This window comes from Xiphophorus maculatus, chromosome 23 (genome assembly GCF_002775205.1).
Source record: "Xiphophorus maculatus strain JP 163 A chromosome 23, X_maculatus-5.0-male, whole genome shotgun sequence".
Lineage (NCBI taxonomy): Eukaryota > Metazoa > Chordata > Actinopteri > Cyprinodontiformes > Poeciliidae > Xiphophorus > Xiphophorus maculatus.
In genome coordinates this window covers 2,206,031-2,222,224 of record NC_036465.1, presented here as the reverse complement: position 1 = coordinate 2,222,224, position 16,194 = coordinate 2,206,031, and the positions used below count along the sequence as shown (strand labels likewise).

At 38.5% G+C, this 16,194-nt stretch overlaps 1 protein-coding gene across 7 annotated transcripts in view; it reads left to right on the top strand.

Moving 5' to 3' along the window:
• LOC102218607 (teneurin-3) overlaps window positions 1-7,670 on the top strand; it is a 188,605-nt gene extending 180,935 nt beyond the window's left edge. For all 7 annotated transcript variants that reach the window (XM_023328547.1, XM_023328552.1, XM_023328551.1 and 4 more), the window contains 4 exons: window positions 339-635; window positions 3,358-4,969; window positions 5,404-5,534; window positions 6,045-7,670. In XM_023328547.1, the coding sequence (XP_023184315.1) occupies window positions 339-635; window positions 3,358-4,969; window positions 5,404-5,534; window positions 6,045-6,797 (2,793 nt within the window). In that variant the 3' untranslated portion in view covers window positions 6,798-7,670. The remainder of the gene's footprint in view (window positions 1-338; window positions 636-3,357; window positions 4,970-5,403; window positions 5,535-6,044) is intronic.
• Window positions 7,671-16,194: the final 8,524 nt, after the last annotated feature.

Below are 16,194 nucleotides of genomic sequence, written 5' to 3'. Positions count from 1 at the left end.
CTCTTCCTGCTCCCTCTTCCCCGACTCTGATGCAGATTTATGATTTACTCTCCTTCATGAACTTCTCTTGGATAGCAAGAACTCACTGTGACTTTTGTCACCACCATATTTAAGACCTTTAATTTAAGACCGTCTGAACAGTTTACAGTGTCTTTCTGTTTAAAAGGCTCCTCTTTGTGATGTGTTCTCTTATACAGAAAAGAAGTAACATTTGAATTATATACATATTTTATTTTCTGTTTAACTGTACGTTTTAAAGAGCTTTCAGTTAAAAGAGGATCCTGGCTGCAACTCAGAGTACAGTTTTTATCTAACCAGCTGTTAAATTTTACCCACAGGTGAATGGACGGAACATTCTCTCTGTTGATTACGATCGCACCCTGAGGACTGAGAAGATTTACGACGACCACAGGAAGTTCCTGTTAAAGATTATATATGACACTGCGGGCCACCCGGTCCTGTGGGTGCCCAGCAGTAAGCTACTGCCAGTTAATGTGAGCCGCACAAGCACCGGGCAAATCAGTGCCCTACAGAGAGGCCCCACCACCGAGAGACTCGAGTATGATAGCCAAGGCCGGCTGATTTCCAAGGTGTTTGCAGATGGGAAGATATGGAGCTACACCTACCTTGAACAGGTGAGAAAATCGCATCACCAGCAGAAATAATAAGAAAGATATATTGTGCAGCAGAATAGTTTTACCCCAGAAGATAAATGTGGACCTTAAGTTTCCCTGCTGTTTCTCTGATATATGTCAGGGTTAATTAAGTTCAGGAGGCCTCAACATGATTTAAGCAGGAAGGCTAATTGCCACTGCTACAATTACATTTGTTCTCAACATTTGTGTGAGGCTGTGAGCAGGAGCAGCGCAGCAGGACGTTCTACCTCAAAATGCATTGCTCATCGTGGAAAATGGACTAAATGTGCTATTCAGTCATAAACTCTTTAAAACACAGCATCTCCACCCAAAACACTGCAGAATCATACAGCTGAAAGTTTACATACACCAAAAAGAAAGACACAAAACATTTGCATCTAAATCAGATCAAACTTTTCTTGTTTACAGTCAGTTAAAATGACCAAAATTATTTGTATTTGCAAAATATCACATTAACAAGAAAAAGAATATGTCAGAGGTTTATGTGTAAATGTCTTCAAAATCAGAATTTGACATACATTTTCTCAGTTTTTGCAGTCATTTATATAAACCTCTGATCTTGAAGATGTAAACAAAAATCTGTTTCAATCATTTTCTCATTTGGGAAATCCGGTCTGATTTAACTTCAGTAACTGAGGAAAAAAGGCGGACGTCTCTTTTTATTTGCTGTATGTAAACTTCAGGTTTCACCTCTATAATCAGAATAATTTGGGAAGAACTAATGCTCCCAAAATATCGTCTTTGGCTTAACAAGAAAAGTACTTAAGATGAGACATAAGGAAATGTTTGGTCTGTCCAGATCCAGACGGTGCAATAAAAAGCGTCGTCTCCACACCAACAGCAGCAGCAGCATTAAATATGCAGGATATGCTTGTTTGCTTATTGTTTATATAAATATGAAATTTAATGTGTTTTGTATTTAGTTGAATAAGTTAAAGGCACTTTCACTAAAACTAGTCAGAACATGGATTTCGGATCACAAGTAAAACGTGTAATAAAAGGTTATGCTATTTAAATTCAAGGAAAATTTTTGATGATATAAAAAAAACTGTAAAATGGTGTTTGTGATTACTTTTAATGACAGTAACAGAAAATGTTATTTTGGTCAAAATTTGTAACAAATATTTTTAATGTATTGATTTTTATTAATAGGTGCATGTTAATATTATAACTCAGGGTGGTTTTGATTGCTTCATGTTCAGCTCTTTTTCAGGTTTTGCTCTGTATTTCACCTGCATATATGTTAAATTTTCAGTCCTCATTTAAGATACATATAAATAAATAAAAGTTAACTACATTGATGCATTTTGTGTATTTTGCTGTTCCATGTCAAACAGCAGCTCTCAGATGTACACTTCCCCTCATCTCTTGTAGACTGTGTTTAAAATTGTGCAGGAATGATCAGCAACAAAAACATGCAAATACTTTTTTTTCCTCCAGTCTCTTCTGACTCCATCCTGTCATTGCATGACCTAGAAAGGCCATGTCAACACTGACACTGGCAGCACAAGGGGGCTCAGGAAACCTCAGTGTAGCGACGGATGACTGGGCATGACATTTTAACAGAGAGACTTTGGGAGACAGAGCACACTCTAAAAAATGCATATTCTTTGACTTGATTAAGCAGGCTGTCTGGATGCCAGGAGTTAATAAATTGCTGATAGAAATTGTGAAGGTTTTGCATGAACCAGCCAGAGAGACGTTGATGAAAATTCAAAATATAATCTTAATTTATTAACAAAAAGAATCCAAAAATGATAAATTGGGCCCAAACTGAGGTCAACATAACAAACTACAACTCAGGTGGTAACAGAACAAACTCAAGCACAAACTGACCTAACAAACAACACATGAGGGGAACTTAAATAGTGGCTGATCAGACCATTAACACACACTAGGGGGTAATTAAACACACAAAAACCTAACAAATATTGGTCAGAATATTACTAAATCTATAAATGAAATAAATATCAGAATTTAACTAACTTTCCAAAAGAAGAAACATTAAATAAATGGTAAAATTAAACTAAAGACCAAATTTCCCCCTCCCCTGGTGAACAAATGGAATGGTCTGCTGAGGAAGTTTGACAACCATATATGGACACCAATCAGCTGGAGCTCATCTCTGATTTTCAGCCACAGGTCCAGAGGAAACTGGTAACTCAAAAGAAAAATAATTAATTTGTTGTATTTAACAAAATATACAAAGAACTGACACATAAAGTTAACTAAATGGGTGCACAACAAATAGTTAACTAAAGAGTCAGACTAATGAAAACAAATTTAAAGATAAAAATCTAAACTACTCACTAATCAATATATAAAGTAATATTAAGGGGAAACAAAAAACCATTACCAGCAGTGTCTGCTTGTGACAGTCGGGACAGCTGTCACAGAAATGTATATGTATGTAAGAATTACATTTAAATCAGACTGTATCTCATTAAAATGTTTTTAGCTAAGTCCTAACCTAGCACACTAGATATCCCTTTCTCTTGGTAATTTTGCATTGATTTGATGATGTGGAACTCGGGTAGCTCAGGTCTCACAAGTGTCACAGTTCTACTTTCTACATTTTTTATGCACAAGGTTTCACCTTTCCTCAAACCAGAAAATTTCTACTTTCTGCCTTGCTTTGAAAATATATTCTGCAGGCAAGCGACTAAAAAAAGAACACTGTGTTTTGCTCTCTTCCCCTCAGTCTATGGTTCTCCTGCTTCACAGTCAACGGCAGTACATATTTGAGTTCGACTCTCTCGAGCGGCTTTCTGCTGTCACCATGCCAAGTGTGGCCCGCTACACCATGCACACCATCCGTTCAGTGGGCTACTACAGGAACCTTTATCACCCACCTGAGAGCAACGCCTCGGTAGCTGTGGATTACAGTGAAGACGGCCTCCTGCTGAGAGTAGCTCATCTTGGGACCGGCCGTAGAGTTCTGTACAGATACCGCCGGCAGAACAAGATTTCTGAGATCTTGTACGACAGCACGAGAGTCAGCTTCACCTACGACGAGACGGCAGGTGTGCTGAAGACGGTCAACCTGCAGAACGAAGGCTTCATCTGCTCCATCCGTTATCGCCAAGTTGGTCCCCTGGTGGACCGGCAGATTTTTCGCTTCAGTGAAGATGGCATGGTGAACGCACGCTTCGATTACACGTATGACAGCAGCTTGCGTGTCACCAGCGTCCAAGGCGTCATCAACGAAACGCCGCTACCCATCGACCTGTACCAGTTTGACGACATCTCAGGAAAGATCGAGCAGTTTGGGAAGTTTGGTGTCATCTACTATGACATAAATCAGATCATTTCCACGGCTGTCATGACGTACACAAAACACTTTGATGCACACGGACGCATCAAGGAGATCCAGTATGAGATATTTCGTTCACTGATGTATTGGATTACTTTCCAGTACGACGATGTGGGTAGAGTCACTAAGAGAGAACTCAAGATTGGTCCCTTTGCCAACACCACCAAATACAGCTATGAGTACGATGTGGACGGCCAGCTGCAGACCGTGTTTCTAAACGACAAAGTAGTGTGGCGCTACACATATGACCTGAATGGAAATCTGCACCTGCTGAATGCTGGAAACAGCGGCCGGCTCCTGCCTCTGCGCTACGACCTGCGAGACCGCATCACCCGCCTCGGAGACATCCAGTACAGGATGGACGAAGACGGCTTCCTCCGTCAGAGAGGAGCAGAAATCTTTGAGTACAACTCCAAAGGACTCCTAGTGAGGGTCTACAGCAAAAGCAGCGGCTGGACAATCCAGTATCGCTACGACGGCCTCGGACGCAGAGTCTCAACTAAGACCAGTCTGGGCCAGCACCTGCAGTACTTCTACGCAGATTTGAGCTACCCAGAGAGGATAACCCATGTATACAACCACTCCAGCTCAGAGATCACCTCCTTCTACTACGACCTCCAAGGTCATCTCTTTGCTATGGAGATCAGCAGTGGAGAAGAGTTCTACATTGCTTGTGATAACACCGGCACACCTCTGGCCGTCTTCACCAGCAACGGCCTTCTGGTCAAACAGCTTCAGTACACCGCGTACGGCGAGATCTACTTTGACTCTAACCCTGACTTTCAGCTGGTGCTGGGCTTTCATGGTGGACTGTATGATCCTCTGACCAAATTGCTGCACTTTGGAGAGCAGGATTATGATATCATGTCTGGCAGGTGGACGATTCCAGATATCTCTGCTTGGAAAAAGGTTGCCAAAGAGCCGGCTCCTTTTAACTTGTACATGTTCAGAAATAATAATCCTATCAGCAAGGTCCATGAACTGAAAGAGTATGTTGCAGGTAAGATATCTTCTTCTTAAAGCAGAGAATTTTGATAATTGTATTTTTTGAGAACATATCTTTATTCTTCTGTTCTCCACTGAACAAAAATACTGAGTAGTTTGCTCAGATTAGCTATTAATTAATTGATTTGTCAACTGAATGATGAAGATGAGGATGATTTAAGTATTTTTAAAGTAAACTCAGTGCTGAGTTTAAGTTTTAACACCTCTATAGTTGTCTTCTGTTTGACCTGAAACCTTTATATTGGGCAATATTTGTTGCTTATTGAGGGTGGTGTTATTACAGGGGAATAACTTTTTCAAATATGCCTGGATTGGTTGGATAAGTAGTTACTTAAATATTGCATTTTGTTGGGGGTTTTTTTTGTTTTTTTTTTTACAGACGTTAGGATGGGAGTCATGAGTTTTTAAAGTCTTCTTTTGATTTTGCAGATGTGAACAGTTGGCTTGTAACGTTTGGGTTTCATCTTCACAACACCATTCCCGGGTTTCCCGTTCCAAAGTTTGATCTGAGCATGCCCTCCTATGAGCTGAGGAAGAGTCAGCTGTGGGATGATTTGCCGGTGGGTAAAAAAAGCTCTTTTATTTACTGAACAGATAAATAGAACCTGCAGCTAATACAGAAAAAAAAATACTTTGTTTACTTCACTGTCTTGAAGGTGCCATCCCTTAATTAGACTGCCATGTATTTCATGGAATATCCACCTTAATTGGTCTATTTTTGTATAGTAATTATAATCATATAACTAGAAAGTGTGTTCCTCTGCCTACCTTCGGTTAATAGTTGAAATGTGTTCATGCTGTCTAATTTTATATGAAATGCTGCTGTTAAAACACTATTTGATGTTATATATGCAAGAAATCCTTAGTCTTAAACCTTAACACACTCACATAAAGGAAATCATCAGAGATTTATCTACATTAGACTTAAGAGCATGGCTTAAAAATACCACTGCCTCAAATAGGGATAAAAAGCAGCTCTGTGAAGCCAAGCAGTAGCTGGTTCTAAATGGCCTAGAGACTCAGGTTCTGCCATGTTCAGGCGTTAACGTTTCACTGCACTTTTCCTACAGTCTATCTCTGGGGTCCAGCAGGAAGTAACCAGACAAGCGCATTCTCTCTTGTCATTCGAGCGGCTGCCAGAGGTCCATCTCAGCCGAGGTCGAAGAGGTGAAAAGCCTTGGCTGTGGTTCTCGACTGCAAAGTCTCCCATCGGAAGAGCTGTTATGTTTGCCATATATAAAGGCAGTGTCCACACAAACACGCTCAACGTGGCGAGTGAGGACTGCATTAAGGTTGCGACGATCCTCAATAACGCGTTCTACCTGGAGGACCTCCACTTCACCATAGAAGGACGGGACACGCACTTCTTTGTGAAGCCGGGCCTCCCTGACGCCGACCTCGCCGCGCTGCACCTTACCAGCGGACACAAGACCCTGGAGAACGGCATCAACATGACGGTGTCTCAGTCCACCACCGTCATGGACAGCAGGACTCGCCGCTTTGCAGACGTGGAGATCCGCGCCGGGGCTCTGGCTTTTCACATCCGCTACGGCTCCACGGTGGACGAGGAGAAAGTGCGGGTGGTTGGGCTTGCACGCCAGCGCGCCCTGGCGGGGGCGTGGGCCCGAGAGCAGCAGCGGGTGCGTGACGGGGAGGAGGGGGTTCGCCCCTGGACAGAGGGGGAGAAGAGGCAGCTGCTGAGTGGTGGGAAAGTGTTGGGATACGACGGGTACTACGTGCTTCCCATCGAGCAGTACCCGGAATTAGCAGATAACGCCAACAACATCCATTTCCTGCGGCAAAGTGAGATTGGGAAAAGGTAACAATTCGAGGTGCGTTACCTGCCAAAGAAACTGAGTTTTGGTAGTGAAATCAATGTGGAGGAAATGAAACAGCTGCTGTTATGTACAGAGTGTGGCTTTGTTTTGTAAAAAATACAATAAAAAAAGAAACGAGTAAAAAAGAAGGAGAAAAAGGGGTCAAAAGCGATGCTGTGCATTGTGACCTACAGACTTCAGAGTAAATGTACAACTACACGAAGCCTTAACATGGCAATTACAGGTCAGCTCCTCTGTAGCACAAGCCTTTTGGACTCGGGACTCCAAAGCAGAGGAACCTGGATGTTTTTAACCAGACGCTGAGCTGATGTAGGTGTTTTATGTTTGATTTTTTTATGTTTTCATCTGGAAACGTGTGGTTGAACAAAGTGTCAATGGAACAGAGGAAATGTTTACATTATGCATCCCTGCACTTCTCTAGAAGTACCGGGTTCATGGATCCACGTTCCTAGAGCAAGCAGCGTTCTCAAGCAAATATTTGTTTTTAAAACCAAGAGACTTCTGATGTTTATTCTCACCAGACAACCACTATGTATACCAGATTTAGCACTGTAAAACATCAATATGTCATATTCTCTTTAAAATGCTTTTAAATGGAAAAAAAGATGTTTCAATACCTAAAATAGTAATTGTGGGAGAAAAAACGTGCAGCGAAGTCGTGATGAACTTTGTTGAGGATGTGGAGCAGCACAGGTGTGTCTTGGATATCACAGGGACACCATCTTTTGTAAATGATCCAAGAGTTTTATGCAGTTTTTTTGTTTCTTTTTAAGAAACTGAATCAATGTCTGTACAAGTCATTAACAGTAATTTATGTTGTGTTTATACATAAATAAAGTCAAGCTGGTTTTAATTTCATTCTTGATATATTTTGGGATTTTTTTGTTTCCAGGCTGTTTACACAAATGGCACCGTTTTTCTTTACTGAGCTTCAAGTTTCTAACACTCATTTCATTAGCTTTAGTCGTTTGGTTTTAACATTTTTGACAACTTAAATCAGCTCAAATTAGAAATCTATAACATTAATATTATCTAGTCAGTTTTAATCATACATTTTTGATACCTTTTCTCAAAATCACCATCAGTTTTATTCGCCAAGTTTCTTCACACAAGCAAAACATTTGTCAGTAAAAACATTCAAAATGTAAATATATCAAAAAGGCTAAATAAAATGTTTTTTTCCTTTCTTGTAACGTGTGTGTATATAGTGTTTTTATAAAGTGTAAAACAAGATTGAATTATTGCAAATATGTGCAGCATTGGGGAGAGAATACTGCTGATGGTTCTTACATGGGAGACGAAATTCCCATATATAAAAAAATAAATATTTGTAAGAAAACTATTTAAAACCAAACAAGTGTGACAATCAATCCAGCTGAGATGTGGCACACAAAAAGCAAATTAGGGAAATTTAATATAGATTTATGTAAGAAAATCTATTTTTTCATCCCTTAAGCAGTAAAACAAAGAATACATAAATGTTCAGGCCTGGAAAACTTTTCCAGACTGCAGGAACCCGGATGCTTAAACAGACTGTCAGTAAAACATATTCATAAACTGTGATGTATCTCTAACGCAAAGTCAGCTATCACTTCCACTAAATTTAACATTTACTGGGCATAATGCTTTTGAGATGGCTTCCTGTCCAACAATAAATATTGCAGCAACAAACAGCACAAATATTTCATGAAGTCATCTTACATAAACAAGCCCAAACAGAGGCTGGCAGAGCAACGTTTAGAATTAAAATAATTTCAGGGTTCTTTTTGGATGCTCTGGTTTTTAACCACTGGATACTTCTTACAAATACATTCTTCCACTTTAAAACATTTTTCAAAACGAGAGGAAAACAACTTAAGCAAGCGTTAATCAGTCACTAATTTGAAAATCATCAAAGAAAGTCTTCCAAACTGGCGATGTATGAATAGCAAGGGGTTTTTAAATAAAAAATAAACACCACAAATTGCATTAATGATTGAAAATACATCCTTTGAGCTACAAAGCCAAAGAAGACAAATGCAGCTTGACTTTGAAGTCAGCAGCTTGAAGCTGTTCTCATCTGAAGTGTGTGAACCGTAGCTGAAGGGATTCTGGGTGTAATTTACCTGAAAACGAAGCTGTTGACTGAAATCCGCCAGCTCACCGAGGGTCACACTCAAATTTTCAGGTTCGGGTTTATGTGCATCTTTGATTGTTTAATTGCTCCTGATCATAAAGTCTAATTGCTTTGTGATCAGGATTCCACTGATCGCCAAGTGCTGTTCATCAAAGTGCAGAAGGGTTTCTGTGATGAAATGCATCGTTCTGAAAACAAGCCCTTCATAGTAAAGCTCGCTCTGTTCCATGGCAAACTTCAAACAGCATCCCAAACCAAATGGGAGCCGAACATTTTCTGCACACAAGCTGCTTCCTGCTGTTGCTGTTTGGCCTCCTCTTTGCTGCTCAAGTGTCCCCAAGAATATCTGAATATTAGAACTGATTTAAAAAGGTTGACATAATCTGCTTCTTATCAAACTAAATAATGTGAAGAAATGCTATATTTATGATCCCATCACATTAGTACAATTAACTTATATTAGTTTATTTTTGTGTTAATAACGTTTTTTATAAAACTACCAACAAAACAACACAAACATCAAAAGATGCAGCAAGAAATGGAAGAAAAACATTTATTTATTTTTTTTACTTTTTCTTTAAATAGGATTTCTGAAATGTGGTGTGCATTATCAGACCCCCTGCAGTAATGAGATAGAAAATTTTGTTCATCCTTCTTTATAAAACAGCTAAAATCTCAGACCAGACAGAAAATATCAATTTTCAAGAATTTCCACAGATTCTTAATTAAATTTAGGGCTTATTCATCTAAACAGCCAATTTTACCCTCAGTCAGCTAAATAAAAATTGTCTAGATGTTTAAATGATACGTGATCTTTTAAAATAATAAAACTTGTTTTTTTGATAAATATCTGAAGAACCTCCATTTTATTTTTATTTTTATTTTTAGAAGAAACTTTGTGGGAGAAAAAGAATAAATGCATTTGCTTCTATGGGATGTTGACATTTCCTGAAAATAATGAAAAGAGAAAAAAAAAGTATGTTTTTTATTATTTTAGTTCAAAGGGAGCTCCAAAGAGCCACTAGTGGCTCCGGAGCCGCAGGTTGGAAACCCTTGGTCTGGAATCTAGGCCAGTGTTTTCCCACTGTGGTTGAAACATGCATGTTCAATATGACTACTGCTGAAAGGTCAGTGGATGTGAACTGGTGCTATATATAGATAAAAACTATTGAATTGAATTCATGTTGATTTATCAGTGAGTTGATTTTTGAAGATGATGTTGAAAGAAAATCCAGTGGTAGTTAAACTGGATTACACTTAGGATCAAAAGAAAAAAAAGATGTTGAATGCATTTAATTAATTTTACTCCCATGTCATAAATGTGCATTATTGTGTCAAAGTTTGGTGCTGTAGCCAGACATAATCTGAAAAGCTTTAAGGAATTTTATATTTAACATGGCACTGTACCTTCTAAATTACACCAACCTCCTCAGAGAAATCCTCACTCAAACTAAGCATTGCTAAATATGAAGGCCTCCCATATTCCTTTGCCCTCTGATGCTCTCTAGTGGTACAAAGTACATGGATCAGACTCATCCAGTGGGCTCACCTGTAATGGCTGCCGATGCCGCGCTCCCAGAAAGGTCAGAAAACGGCGCCGCTTTGAGCTCCAACTTCAAACAATCATGTCAACTTCTTGTGATTAAAGAGCCAGATGTTGGGAGCTAAACAATCACTTCTGGAAACTCCAGGTTAATTTAAAGAGACATCAAATGGAATAGCTAAGCCAGTGATATTAGAATAAACCGCAGTGCTGCTGCAGTATCTCACTGTGACCACAGTAAGTATAGCCAAGAAACAGCATGCTATATATCACTATGCACTCCAACTAGACCGACTTCAAAGGCTGGTATAAAAGGGATGGCACTTCTTTGCAAAAACATCAAAGAACCAAGAGAATTGTGCAACAACCACAGCAGAGAACCTGGAAAAAATCAAGCAGTTTCCATGCTTCAACTGAGCTTCTCCGTTAGATAAAGAGCATCCATATAGAATCACGCTTCTGATCATGGAAAATCATTTTACATCTTTTGATTTTGTAGATTTGGCACAGGTCTATAGTAGAGATTGTGTCATAAAGTCTTTGTTCTAAAGATAAAAAGCTTGAATTTATTCAGCTTTTGATGGGTTGGCCGCAGTGTTAGAAGCAAATCAGGTTTGATTTTGCAGCAATTTATTTTTTTATTTTGAAGATAAAGACTTTAAAAATGGAAGCTCTAATTATAAGCTGTCAAAAATTAATACTGTAAGACATGAAACTCGTTATTTAAAATGAAGATGCCATTGGAGATTTACTAATTAATGTGAAGTTGGAAGGAACCTATCACAAGGAAAAAAATCTCCGGATTTTTAATAAAACAAAACACTGTAATATAATCCAAATCACTTCAGATTCTGTTTAATGCATGTTTAATAGAGCTTTATGGTATTTATGTGACAGCTTTATTCATTTATTGTGTTAGATTTCTGTTTACAGCTGATGTGTTACAGTTCAACAAGCAGCCAATTCTAGTGTGAATTCATTGTTCATTCACTTTTATGGGACAGATTGTGGACCCACTGCTTTACACAGACCTGGAAGTAAGATCATTCATTTAGAGGTGTAAAAAATTCATGCACAAGTTTTCAAAAAATATGGGAACTATTTACTTTCATTTGCCCACTTAAAAAAACTATCCATAGAGCCACACACACTATTTCTATTTGCAAATGTTTTCCAAAGAGGTGACAAAATGCAGGATAAAAGCAGCTCTTGGTGCACAGACAGTGTGTGAACAACAGATGTTCAGAGAAAATCCGGCTTTGTTCACTTGTGATCACAAGCTTTCTGTTAGTCTTTGTTCCCCACATGGCAAGACAACATCATACTTTTATAGAATAGAGTCATAGAGAATTAAACCTTAAAAAGAAGCTAGCCTAAACATCTTATTTAGGAAAAAAGAATATTATCATAACTGGCAGATTCTGTACTCCAAAACAATGGAACAGTATTTTAACTCTTACAGATTTCTTCTAATAATAATTTATGTCAAAAGCAGTTTTCAAATAATGATGAGGAAAAAAGGTTGCCCAAACCAACGGGGCCCTGCATGGAGAACTAATTGATATTCTAGTTAAATCTTTTATTACCTGTGATTAATTGTATTTTTTGGAAGGTTGAGTCCAACTTCAATAGCCCCTCTCCGGTCTGATTAATACCTGCCCTAGAGATTCAATAAATTACTTTAAAAGAAACTTTCTGGAAACACAAAACATTTTAGAAAAACAACACACCACATCGTGATCTTAAAACAGACGAGGAACAAGGTGACCAAAATCCATCCGCCTGGGGAAACGTCCAGATTTATTTCCAAGTCTTTGGGAATCAAAGTAAGAGCAAATTTCCACAGACTGGAAAAAAGGAGAAGCCATCCAACCAAAATTACTCCAAGACAACATCAAGAACACTTACAGGACGTCTGACCTGTAAAACGTCACGTCTTTTTGATTTTAGACAAAAACTTTGCCTAAAATCACCTCCATGATCACTTAGACATTTGGAAGATATTTTGAGATATTTCAGAAAGTTTGTGTCGCATTGCACCAACCAGAGAGCTAACACAGCATTTCAGAAAATGAACACTACAGTTAATCAAACTTGGTGGTGGCAGCATCATGGTCTGGGCTATTTTTCCGAACTGAGGGAACAATCAACTTTCTAGCAGAAAATCCTGAAGGAAAATATCTACCAGTTTGTAACAACTTGTTTTTTTTTTTTTTCCTTTTTAAATATACTTTCACAGAACTAAAACTGAAAATTTCTCACAGTGTTGAAAAGCAGTTATTACCAAAGTATTTATTGAAACTTTTCACACCATTTCAACTACTTTTTACATAGAGTCCATTTAAATTTACATTTTAATGGAATCAAAAAAGCAAAAATAGAACAAATCTGTAAGGGAGTAAATATTTTGCAAAAAGCTGGATGCAGCCCTCGCTTTCAGAATAATTAGTCCTGACTGGGTGGAAAACCTGCAGAATGAACATGCAGGTCACACACCGGCACGTTTGTTGTTTTATTTTTTCCCTGTTTGATTTTTGAACACTTTTCACGGATAAGAATGTTGACATTTAAAATGATGGGCTGAGAGCTGAAAAATGATTAAAAGTTATATTAAGATCACAAATCATAGCTGGAGGCAAGGCGCGCTGCTTGATAAAAACATCCCCGCAGCAGGAAATTATGACTGCAGAGTTCAAAGACATGGAGGGGAGACAGTTATACGAGTAAACTTTCACAGGAAGGGTTCACATGGTAGCCAGAACAAAAACAGGACATCTCCCTGCTTCCTTTTTAATCCGCCTCAAACTCAGACCTCCGAGATGACTCATAAAGACACCTGTGTCCTTCCAGCGTGATGGACGGGTTTGTTAAGGCTCAGAAAATCTACAGTGATGGCTTCATGTCATCTCAAAGACTTCATCTATCATAACCCGTCTCCACTAGAGTCCCATTTATCCCAGCTAAATGGGAACAAGAACAAAGCTTTCTGGGGCCACCGCTGCTCCTCATGCTAGGCTCGTACCTTGTCCCAATTCAGAAATAGCTGCTTATTACCATCCCTCTGATCTTGTAGGACTACTGCACGCGCTGATGGGACTCAACTTGGTTAAGTCCACAAAGAGCAACAAAAAAAACACAAAGCTAATGATCTGGGAGGTTCACAGGGCGGACTGTGAAATCTTAGTTTTTCACTGATGAAACCGGCTCAACGGTTCTCCTAAACGGCTGCTGTGACTGACGGCGTGTTGTGGTGGAGGCCATCAAGCTTGTCATTATTTTCTACAGAACCTGCCACCTGAGACCCAAAGCAAACAAACAGTTCCCATGAACTTTGTGTGACAGCTGATATTGCAGGTGTAACAAGGCTGCGTTTCCAACACGCTGTCCTCAGCAGCTCTCAACCCGCTTTCTACAAAACAAAGAAGCTTTTTCTCTGGAAACTGTCGGAGTGTTTCACAGAATACTCTTAGAGCCACTGAGATGCAGTAATGAGCAGAATTAAATATTAACCAAAGTGCAAATATTTACAGATGAATGACCTGCAGACTGGCAGCAGTGATTTCCAAAAAGCATGTGAATGTGTTCATAAAACATTTAACACACACACACACACACATGCACAGGAAAAAAACCTTTAAAATTGCATCTGATTTATTATTAAGCCACGAATAAAAATGATTTTAAAAATTTGATTTTTTTCAAGAAATAAAAGAAATGCTTTTATCATCATCATGAATCTGTAGATGAGACATTTCTGTAAAATCCACGTCAGTGCAGGGCGGCAGGTCATTCTGTGTAAAGAACAGAGCAGGTCCATCTGTTATGCAACAGCAGGTTGTTTGATTCATCACAAATATAACAGTAAACAGCAACAATGACCTTTGACCGGGCATAGAGCTGTCCACATAGAGGTTCACTGCTTATTGTAAAACACTCAATCTAATGTTACTAACAATCATTATGATAATCCAAGAGGTTCGCAAGATTTTTAAAAAGCCAGAAATTTTAAATTTAAATAGTTTAAAAAAAAAACTTTAAAAACTCAAATCTGGAAGGAAATGTTTCAGTTGATGGTTTAGTTGATAATTGGATTGTTGCTCATGACTCTGGACTCGGTTTAAGTTTCTAAAGATGTTTGATGTTTCTTTTTTTTTAATGCAACCACTTTTTTATTTCTGCTGTCATTGTGATCAGAAAACTGTTCATGAGACAGACTATCAAAAAATAGTTTCTGGTGAAAGTGTAAAGACATTTTAAAAATATGATACAATTTCTGCATAAGATTAGAAAAGAAAATGGAAGATAAGACATTTTGTGTAAATGTGCTCATCTGGTATTGTAGAGACATGTAAATACACTGCTCAAAAAAATAAAGGGAACACTTAAACAGGTGTTTAACACTTAAAGTGTTCCCTTTATTTTTTTGAGCAGTATATAATGGCAACAAACTTATTCACACTCCTTCAATTTTTCTGATTTTGTTACATTACTGATTTATTTCAGATGGATTTGAGTATATTTTTTCTCAGCAATCTACACACATATGAATGATCTCATTATATCTTAAACTCATATTGTTGAGGAACTCTGGGTTGCAATCACACCTTTAAGTCATCTCAGGAATATCTTCACATGCTTAGTAAAGACATTCCTGCTTTACTTAGTAAACCTGTTTTGATCATTTTCCTCCCGTTCTTCTCTGCAGAACCTTTCAAACCGAGTCAGGCTGGTTGGTCACAACCATGTTTAGCTTCACTCCAGGGTCACTCTGGGACAATTCAATTCTGTTTATTTCTATAGAGCCAATTCACAACACACCCTACTTAAGAGAGTTAAAGGATTTTTTTTTTATCATTTAGTTTTCTTTCTAAGGAAACCCAGCAGATTGCATTGAATCATTGACTTGCACTAATCCACTAATCCTGTAGTAGTACTCAGCGACTTGCAAACTCATTGACTTTGCAGTAATTCCTCATCCAGAGAATTCACACAGCGACATTGGAGAGGAAAATTACCCTTTAACAGAAAGAAACCTCCAGCAGAACCAACTTCTATCTGGCCTCTACAATTAAGGCCTGAATGGCCTTCTGGAAGGAGCGCTCATTTCTGTGGAGTTAGTAACAAACACATCTTGAACATGTCAATCCAAACTGTTTTGTGTCTAATTTTTTTTAAAAAGAAAACTGAACACTAACTGGTTCTAGAATAAGTCTATAATGTAAAAAATGTAGAAGTGAAGGGGGGTCAATACGTTCTACTGGTTCTGTAAATGATAGATGGATTTTTCTTCATTAGGAGCCAAAACCCATCACCAAAACAACCACGGAGTTAAACAGTCAGGAGGTTCTAGACCTGTCCAATTGATCTCTAAGGAGGACGAAGGAAGAAAGAACTGAAATAGAAACAGAATGAAACAATCAGAACTACCTGTTGGGTTCTGCTGCAGATGATGTTCTCCTGTAAGCTGCAGTGAAGGTGAGCCTCGTTTCCTATCCAGCTTTTTATGTCAAACTTCCATGTTTTCAGTTGACACCAAAAATAATCCAGTTTGATTTCATTAAAAAAAAAATCAGCCACTGTGAACTTTTATCTTTTTTTTTTTGGTAACACAAAGTCCAGATTGTAACCAGAGTTCAAGATAAACACAGACAGCATGGGACAAATAGAGGCGGGTCGGATGGTGACCGACTGATTGGATGAGTTGCATCTTTAAAAACTCAGAC